Raw genomic sequence first — 9910 nt, 5'->3', positions numbered from 1 at the left:
AATAGGCTTGGGCACTAAGAAAATAGTTTTGGTCAGCGTTTATACGCTATAGATATGATTGCGCATAACATTCAGATACTACCCGCTGCTTTGATCACTGCAGTTACAAAGATGGCCGCAAGGCGTGCAAAGATGCGAACTTAACAAAATAATAATATTTCAGCGCATGCATCGAAGGGATCCATTCCTATGTGGGTAGTGACGCATTTTGGAAATTTTGTAACATGGTTGAAAGGGAGATTCGCTTTTCTGACGCATGTGAGGTATGATTGTAGCTCAATAGGCAGCGTATACCTGTGGATTTACACTTGTTTTAATCTCAAACAAACAATATCTATCTTGCAGCATTTACTTGTGATCAGCTTGTTACTTGTTATAATCCTGAGCTTTAAATAGAACTTATTTTTTAAATATGTTGTTTCTGGAGAAGAGTTAGTTGCATTTGGTTGCCTATATCGGAACGGAATATATTCAGAATAATTCTTTTCTGTATAATATACTGTAAAATCGACATTTCTTACAGTAACAGGAAAAAATATCCAGATAAGGACTTTCCTCTTGCATTTTAACAGTCGTCTTTAAATAGGAGCATTCATTTCATATTCTAGAGGAACAGATTCCTGGTCCTTCTATTAAGTTTCAACTATTTTTCTTTTTCCTCCACCATTTTTCTTGTTCTACAAACCCTTTTATTCCCAAGACATGATGCTATCGACATTTCTGATCCTAGCAGTATGTAGGACACCTGTCATATGAACTTTGTAGAAGGTTGCTCATCATAGCAGTTTTATGCAAGGTGCATGTGATTCAATGATAGAGCATGGGAGTGTCAAATCCAAAGGCCTCAGATCCATCTCCTCAGAATTCTTTCTGTGTTCTGTGCTCATGTATAAAAGAAAAACATCTTTCTTTTTTCTCCCTGAGTTAGATAGAAATTTCAATTTTAGGATGGTATCCTGAATCACATTTAATTTTCTTTTGCAGGTCACGTAGGAATACTTTAATTGTCATTGCTATTTTTACTGTGTTTTTTATATGGACCATATCACGATTCATGCCCCACCATAGACAGGGAAAGCTTCCTGAAGCACCTGGTAAGCATACCTATCAGATTTTGATCATGCAGCTAGTTATTTCTTTTAAGGATAATGGTATTTGAAATTAAGTCTTGAAATTGAAATTAATGCAAATCAAGCAAAGAATTACAGTTCTCTCCAATAAAGGATTAGGCTGGTAATAGTAGAACTTACATTTCAGAATGATAGAAATTAATGCACCATACACCAAGTAACAGGATAAGTAGAGACAATAGAAACAAAATCATAATAAAACTGTTCTGAGTGTAGAATGCAAGCATTATTCATGGAACTGTTTTTTAACATGGTTGTAAAACAATGAATTTTCACCATCTCAAAGTATTCCATACAGTGTTTGTGACACCAGTTTTGAAAAAGTACCATGTGCATGCTGTTTAAAGCTCTTGTGTCACATTAATTATGTAATTATTAATATTAATATTAATTAATTATTAATATTAATTAACATATTAATTCTTGTGTCATGTTAATTTTGCTAAAAATGCTCGGAGCGAGTTGAGACTTTTTTGCTGGCTGAAATCAGAGATACATGTATAGAGAGAGGAGAAGTTCATGGACAACATATCTAATGACTCAAAAGCATTAAAAGAAATTAAGGCTAAAAAGAATTAAAACAGTATGCATTGTTCAAACAATTGTTTTATCAGTCTGATAGATTGGCAAGCACTTGAATATTATTTCCTTTACCTTGGTATGAAAAAATTAATGTACCTCATGAAACATTCAAATAATTTTTAATGTTTCTTATGTACATTATAAACTGTTCTTTCATGTAGCATATGATAAAGTCTGCCTTAGTGATGTTTTGGAAAAGTGGAAACAAGTGGCTGCAGATGGTGATGTGGTGATAATCCATAAACCAAGTGAAAAATCAGAAAATCCATACTTACCTTTTGTTGGTAAATATAACATGGTTGTCTATTACTTGTATTTATTGTCTCTCATCTTTATACATTTTTATTACCCGACACCATCATATGTTTTACAGATAAGGAACCTAACAATCGCCTTCTCTATTATTTGAAACATAATAAGATGCATGTACCCTTTTGTAAAACTGTGTTGCTGGTTAACAATTAACATTTGGTATCAATGTTGATTGTTCACCAGCATGGAGATTTTGCTGTGGTCACTACTAACACAAACCTGCATATTTAATGATTTTATAATAAGGCATTTTTGTCTTTTTCTTCTCAGGGAATGGTAATGTTGGAGTTGTAGCTACAGACAGTTCTTTTATGCACATAGCACTAATTCAACCCAGCATGAAATGGCTTAAGCTGCCGTTCTTCCCTATTGTAACTGCAAAAGCTTCTAATGTTCCTAAACCAAGAGGTACATGTACTGTACATATTCATGCATTTCTTCATGAACGGTTACATTAAGTTTAATCTATAATAATTAAAACAGTCAGGGCACCTAGCCTATTTTTTCTCAAGGTCTCTAGCATCCTTCAGATTTTCTGTACATGCCAGCAAACATACAACCTACTGGAAATGATTTAGGTCTTAAAATTTAATAGTAGTTCACTCTTAAGTTTTAGAATATAATTATGAAATAAATATTGAATTATATTTTTTTTATTTATAGAGGCAACAATTATTGATCTTAAGAAAGGTTTGGTTCATCAACTTCAAACCTACTCCTTTGTAAGTAAATGTAGTGTGAACAAATTTCTTAGTTTATATTTTATTTAATGACAAACAATTTACCAGTATTAAACATGTATTATTATAGTCAGCTATGATAACTAGAGACAATTTTATGAATAGTTTTTTTAAATTATTCCTAGGTTTACACCATTTTTAATGTTGTTGATGTTTCTTCTTCAAGTTACAGTTTTTCATGGCTTGTTAAATCCATGACCAAACATTTGGAAAAAACAAAAATGGCAATAATTATTATTGAACAATGAACTAGATGTAGTGTCATGACTGTGAGGCTCATTCGATTTCAAGTCAAATAAAGCAATCACACCTGTAACTTGACAATGACCTCAAAGAGTTTAAAAAGTGTCTTTTATTCATTTTTTTATTCCTTCAGTCTACAAAATATTTTTTGGACACATTTAGCTTTATTTTGCATGTCAAACTGTGAGTTATCATTCCCAAAGAAAACATACAAATTAAGGTACATGGCACAGACTCTAGAGTAATTTTCAATTATTTTTTTACATTTTTAACTTGATCATGAAAATGTATTGGAATTATTTATGTTGACAGAGCCATGGATGTGTCATTGTTGAGAATGTAATTTATGCTCATCGCAGTCAATCCTCTGTCTTGGTCCAAGAAGTTGTGGTCGTTAATCATGGGGTCTGTAGGCAAATATTTTGTTTGATTCTTACAATCATCCCATTTTCCCATCAGTGCAAAGGCCTGCATACAGACTTTTCTATATTTTGAGATCAACAGCACACTTTCTCAGGCTTTCTCATTCTTTTTATTTCAATTTTCAAGGAAGATGGCACAATTTTAGCTTGTTGTCAATGAAGAAAATTGTTGTTCATTTCTCATGAACAACAGACTAAGATAAATCTAAAACCTTATTTTATAGGAATTGTTGATAGAAATAAATAGTCTAAACATGATATGTCTACTTTTAATCAGCATTCTGGAATCAAAGTTTTGCTAACACATGAGGGTGCAAAGGCATGGAAAGGTTCTACCACTAAAAGTTTGAGGTAATTGCCAGTTTTGTGCAAAGTGTGAAGACCTTGATGAGTATCTTTTTAGGGAAGTGGGATCCATTTTCTCTTAATAAGCAGCCAACATCATTTTACAGAGGTAGCATTCACATAGAGGAAAAAAAATTCTCTCTTCGAAAGAAAAGGAATCCTTTGTATAACTCTAGAATGAGGTTGGTGTAGTAAGAAATTTGTTGCGGACCCCTTTATTTTGCAGAGAATGGTGTTTAACTTAGCAAAGAAAAATTTTATCGGACAAGGTTACATGAAAAAATTGGAAAATTTTCACAAATGAAAATATATTATTTTTGTCTAATGTTTAATAGAGGGTGTTTGTATGCCTGTCTTCATTTGTGTAAGGTGGAGTGCTGATCTTTGAAATTGTGTTATATGCCATATTCAGTGTATGTATCTCAGAAGACCAACAAATAATAAGAAGGAGTAGTCACTTGGTTACATATACCTCCTCTACAGTTTTGCCTCACGCTTGGAATCTGGACAAGCCGCATGGAAAGTGTGTGGAAGACTTCTTTGTTACTGACTTAATGTGCTCTCCTTTCAGCTTTGAAAGAACCATGGACCCATCCAAAGCTCACTACACTCTCTCTCATGGGCAAGTAGCCCATGTGGATAAATCAGAACCCGACATCAATGTCACAGTTGCCACATCAAGAGTGCCACCAGAAATGACAGTGCAAGGACAGAGGTCTGAAAAAAGTTTTGTTTGATAAGTTAATTAGTGAGAATAGTAGGTTTAAATGTACATGAATGAATTATGTGTAAATCATGAGATGATTGATTGTTTATACTATTTATAAGAATTATTTTTAACTGAAAAGAATTCATAAGGTTGCAAGATAACGATAACGATTTCCATCGCAAGTAATCATCCTGTAAGTCTCAAAATCTCGAAAACTTTATCCCTTTGCACTATGTATTCATCCTGGCTGAAAAAAATTTGGGACTACTTGTAGCCAAAGTTACTGATCTGACCGACCGTAATACTCAATTCGAAGCTTCAGTAAACCCCTGGCATTTGAAGTCTAAAATACTGGTCCTTTCAAATCCCCGCTACGGGCAAAAATTGCGTTCAAATGCCCCACTCAAGCACAACTTTTATTCAACGATTCTTTGTGTGATCCACGAATGTTGTAGAATTTCACAAAGTCGTGTATTTGTTTTTGGCGCTGCTGTTTGGTTTTCCGCTAGTAAGCATCATTCTACATTGTCAAATTTTTCTACGAAGCCACACTGAAATGTTCCTATGAGACCCAGATACCTTAAAAAAAAACCTGTAATTTTCGCAACTGATAATTTCGGAGTTATTCTAAGAGTGCTTTTGTTTTCTTCCTTGTAGTACTGGAATTTTGCGTCACTTAACAGTTGTACACACATCAAGTTTGTTTGGTCAAAAACCGGCGCCGCGTGTGAATATTGAAAAACTCCAGGAGGACGCAGAAAAGGTAACGAAATCAAACACAAGACTAAGAGATGGCAACGCTGGGGGTTTTTTATGCTCAAGCTTCTTACTAACAATCATTTTTAATTAGCTTTACGCGCCCGTGTCTCTAACATGTATTCGGTAACTCCTGTTTATTTACAAGTTTAGAAGTACCTTGCTTTGTGGGTAAGCAAGGTCTCTCTTAACGTAATATGGTGTAAGGATTGTTTTGAAAACTAATCAAAGGAATCAGTGAAAACCAAAGGAATTTTTTGTGAATTTCCAATTTATTCATTTCAGTTTTTTTCACGCTACAGGAACTCCGAGCTCTTGTCTCCTTAGACAGTCCAGAATCATTGAGAGAATCTCACAGCACAGCCTGGAAAGAGGTAAAGAACTATCTTATCAATTTCTACCGTTTTTGGTCTGAAATAATGCTCATATCATCTTCTCCAAAACATAATTTATTTTGCGTTGTAACTGAATTTGTTATTTATCTTACTTCTCAAGAAATTATATTCTTTGAAAAAGATCGATTCATGTTTTAATTTACGCTTTATTCATATGATAAGATAAAATGAAACGCGGGGCCGGAGCTGATGATCATCCTATCATGTAAGTTTTTTTGTCCCAAGTACGGGAAACCTCCTCCTCAATCCTTTTACTCTCTGGTTTTTCCTTGCTATGTCACCCCTGAATCAAACATTAGGATAATGAGAGTAAAGGAAATGAATATCAACAAAAGGAGCTCTGGATTACTAACAAATTCTCCTTGTCAGCACCATAGGAAGTGTATAGAGAATAGTTTGGAGAATATGTATACTAATGTTAGGGTGTGAAGGGGTAAAAACTAAACCAACAGTACCATGTTGTTTTGATTCACTAGTTGACTGAGACAGGTTTGTTTGTGGATCCTCGACATGATCCTGACACACCCTCTGGTTTGGAAGTCAACACTACAATGTACTATGTCTTGTCGTCTTTTCCTTCCCGTGTCAATGGAGCATCAAACCCTCAGGCACACAAGGATGAAATGGAAAAACTTCTTCATATTCCAGATCACTGCTTTGGTGGCCCACCCACGATGTAAGTGTGCTCGTGACAATGCGTGACTAGAGTGCACTTTAGACGAGAGATACACACAGGACTACATGTGACTACCGTGTTAGTTTTCATATCAGTTATTGTTTCTTCCTTGTCTTCACAGGCACTCGGCCTCACTTTGGCCCATGCCCCGGACCGAGTCAGGTGTTACTAAAATAGCGGCCTTATGGCAGAGACTGTTGGAGCAGAATGGATGCAGTGCACTTGTAAAAGCAGGTATTGGGTGAAGATTTTTATCTTTTTCGTTGGCAACGTGTTTGTCCTATTTTTCGCTCTTCCTCGCTTTTCGATCCCAAAGGACATTATCGAAAAGTGATCAATACTGTAGGACTGTCATGGGAACGCGGTTAATTCTTAGGGGGCTTTTTCTGTTCTTTCCCGTGGGAGGAGAGGGGAGGCGTGCAATGGGTTTTAAACCACATACAGAAGGATTAGAAATGCTGGGAAAACAGCAATAACGTAGGTCACTTGGCCGAGATTATCGTGACAGCCTTGGTAACAGTTCCTGGCGTATTCCATGCTAGGAACAAGTGCTGAATGTTAAGTACTCAAAGTACTCAAAGTACTTTCTTGACCACTTGTACTTCTTTGCAATAATTTATTTGTTATTTTCTTTATCCTTTTTGAGGTGCCGTTGGTATCAACCAAGCTATCACGCTCAGTTTTGGAGGCCTGCAGTTCTCCGCCGGACATTTTGAATTCGCGGCAAATCCCGCCTCACTACATACAACAATCGTGTTCCGTCATATCCACCTGTATGAAGATATGGACATCTATCTCACCGTGTTGGTGAATGCTGAAACTGGACATGCAGAAAAGCTTCTGGTTAAACCCGTTAAGGGAGGCAAGACGCCTCTTTACGCATGCGAAGCAGGCTGCCAGTATGACCCTGTGGAAGTCGGGTGAGTAGTAAAGCCTGCTTGATGTGTCACGAAATTGTTCTAGCAAAAAATGATTGTGAGGATGTCGCGTGGCCTTAGACTATTTGGCATTTTGAGTTTGTGATAGACAACGTAATTGAATTCAAAATATGAGTTGATCTTAGAAACTTGCGGTGGTGGATATAAACTGACCAGGAAAAAAGTTGAAGGATCGTTCTTTCTATAGTGACAAGTTTGTATTTCTAAAATGGCATATCGAATGAAACCTATCTTTGAAAAACTAGTGTTAGAATTCCAAATTTGGTATAGAACTCTTTCTTTTTCGGTTTTTTAGAATCCCTTTTAATTAATGAATAATCAAATATCAGCATAAAATGTGCTTGTCGTCTTTTCTAGACCAGAACAAATGTCATGTCTTTAATTTCAGTGAGGCCGAAGTGACTTTCCCAGTTCGTATGACCAGACCTGTCACACCGCTGCTGTACATATCTCATAACAAGTCTGAGCTATTGGAGCTTAGAAAACACGTTTTTATTAAGGATGCACATGAAGGTAAGATCAACTTTTTAGAACATTACTGTTACCTGCATGGATGGACATGTGAAAAAAACAGTCCTTATTTAGATCTAAGACGGAACAGACCGAGTGAAGGCGTATTAGAAATAATAAATCTTTATAATATCAAAAAGAGTCAATGAGAATTGAAGAAAAAAAGTACTTGAATGACTTCAAGCTGGGAAAAATTCAGATTACCAAATCTCAGTCGGTTTTGGTTTGGTGTATCTGATCGTTGTGACACCACATTACTTTCAACAGCCAATCCAAATTACTCCATCATGATGATAAGAAGTTAAACTACTTTCAATGAAACCGTTTAAGCCTAAGGGTTCTCCTTAATTTACAAATTGAAAATTAAGCACGTTCTAATTACGGGAAATATCAATGGAGTATGCTGTTGAAAACCGTCTGGTGAGATGTATTCCCAAAGATGTACAATATTTGTTTCCCCAGGGGTGCATAGTTCATTGTCGTTACATTTTGTTTAATCGAATATGTTTCAATTTTTTCTAGAATCGCTCAAGAATCATCATGTCCATCGCCGCGCAGGGCTCCCAGCAAAGTTCTGGGTTACGATAGCTTTTCTAATTGTTGGCTTTCATCTCTACTTGGCAAAACTAATTTACTCAGAATGCTTTAAAGAAAAAGACATTGTGCGATCAAAGATCTACATGAGCTGACGTCAAAACAACATTGAGAATTACGAAATATATGATTATCTGGGACACAAAGGGAGTGGGAGTCATAAAAAATGATAATCTCCGGAACCTTTGACTTGCTTGTTCTCTTTTGCTTCTGGTATGGAGAAGAAAAGTAGGATGCAGAGGTCAAAGAACTCCGCTTGATGACTCACTGATATTTCGCTCTGACTCCCGCCCTGTGGTGAAAACCGGGAGAGGAAGTAGAAGGACCATTCTGACGAATTATAAAGAAGGCATAGAAAAAAATTAAACTTAGGGAATTTTTAAATGCATATGAAGAGACCTTGCTACTGAGGCACGTCTCTGGTTCAGTTTATTGAGACATATTCAATTAAACTTAGGGAATTTTTAAATGCATATGAAGAGACCTTACTGCTGACTCACGTCTCTGGTTCAATTTATTGTGACGTTTTTCAGTGGGTAGATTGTTCAAACGTTTTTACGTTTTTAACGTAACGAGATACTCAAAAGGTGTACATTTTATTTCATAATCTCACTCTCTACCAAATATTTCTTAGTGGGATCGAATATGAGGTACTAAGAATGTATGGTAGGTAATTTTACCGAATGACTATGCACGCAGCGTAGATCCCAACGAACAGAATACTGGATGAAACATCTAATTATTACTGTGAAATGATGTTAGCTCCTGGTCTTGAAGATCTCTTTTTGCACACTACAAATGATTACCCTTTATTGGCGAGAACAGCCGTGAACATTGCCGTCATTTGGACTGTACACTAAACAGGTCGTACCAAAGTTCTCTTCTTTTGCGATAGATAAATTACGTCAAAATTGGAGCAACGAATGTCCATTCAGGTTGCGTACTGGTTGTTTGTGTGAAAACTGAAGCATCAGAGCCAACCTCGTTTTCAGGCTCCATCAGAACCGTTTAAACTCAGTTAAGCAAAAACTGAACTCGAAATGAAGATCAAGACTTTGGATAAATGAGCGATGTTATAAACAAAAACATAATGCAAACTTGTAAGCATAATCTGGAAAAAATCGAGAAATGCCAGTAGCATAATATGCTACTTTTACTAACAATCAAAAACTAGGGGCCCAGTGCTGCTCAAGTAAGGAGTAGTTCTCCCAAATGAATTTGACGACCAAGCAAAGACCAAACTAAGTCATCACTTAAGTTTCCTGAGGCACTGCACGATGTGATGTCTCCTGCTAGTGTAAAGTTTTAAATGCTCGATTTATCGATGGTTGAAAAATTTCTTCTTCCGCAAATCCATTTGCAAATTCAACCTGCCCTGCTCACTAGCCACAAAGAGCCGAACAATTTTATTTACAAGAAATATGAAAATTACTACTCTATTAATACTCAATCTCACGCAGCAGAGTTACTCTTTCTTATAAAAGACACGGGGAAATAAAAACAACAAGAAACAACGAAAAATTGAAATTCGAGGAACGAATGATAGCGCGTGAAAACA

General features: G+C 36.1%; 1 protein-coding gene across 1 annotated transcript; it reads left to right on the top strand.

The window, feature by feature from the left end:
- Positions 1–106: 106 nt before the first annotated feature.
- On the top strand, positions 107–8939 carry LOC131780229 (uncharacterized protein KIAA2013 homolog). Its single transcript, XM_059096841.2, has 15 exons — positions 107–263; positions 985–1094; positions 1874–1996; positions 2295–2432; positions 2688–2746; positions 3320–3412; positions 3707–3780; positions 4346–4489; positions 5141–5246; positions 5542–5613; positions 6111–6310; positions 6432–6544; positions 6957–7230; positions 7637–7761; positions 8281–8939. The coding sequence occupies exons 1-15, from the start codon at positions 190–192 to the stop codon at positions 8445–8447; spliced, it is 1872 nt and encodes a 623-aa protein (XP_058952824.2). The 5' UTR covers positions 107–189; the 3' UTR covers positions 8448–8939.
- The last annotated feature ends 971 nt before the right edge of the window (positions 8940–9910 follow it).

The sequence above is a fragment of the Pocillopora verrucosa genome, chromosome 3, assembly GCF_036669915.1.
Source record: "Pocillopora verrucosa isolate sample1 chromosome 3, ASM3666991v2, whole genome shotgun sequence".
Classification (NCBI taxonomy): domain Eukaryota; kingdom Metazoa; phylum Cnidaria; class Anthozoa; order Scleractinia; family Pocilloporidae; genus Pocillopora; species Pocillopora verrucosa.
Note: the sequence above shows the minus strand (reverse complement) of the source record. Positions and strands in the feature narration are given on the sequence as shown.

Bases quoted from the DNA above. Each gene is read 5' to 3' on its own strand.
- LOC131780229 (XM_059096841.2), top strand. From the start codon at position 190: ATGTGGGTAGTGACGCATTTTGGAAATTTTGTAACATGGTTGAAAGGG. The intron at 2,433-2,687 runs GTACATGTACTG...TTTTATTTATAG, and splicing joins TAATGTTCCTAAACCAAGAG to AGGCAACAATTATTGATCTT. The intron at 6,545-6,956 runs GTATTGGGTGAA...ATCCTTTTTGAG, and splicing joins CAGTGCACTTGTAAAAGCAG to GTGCCGTTGGTATCAACCAA.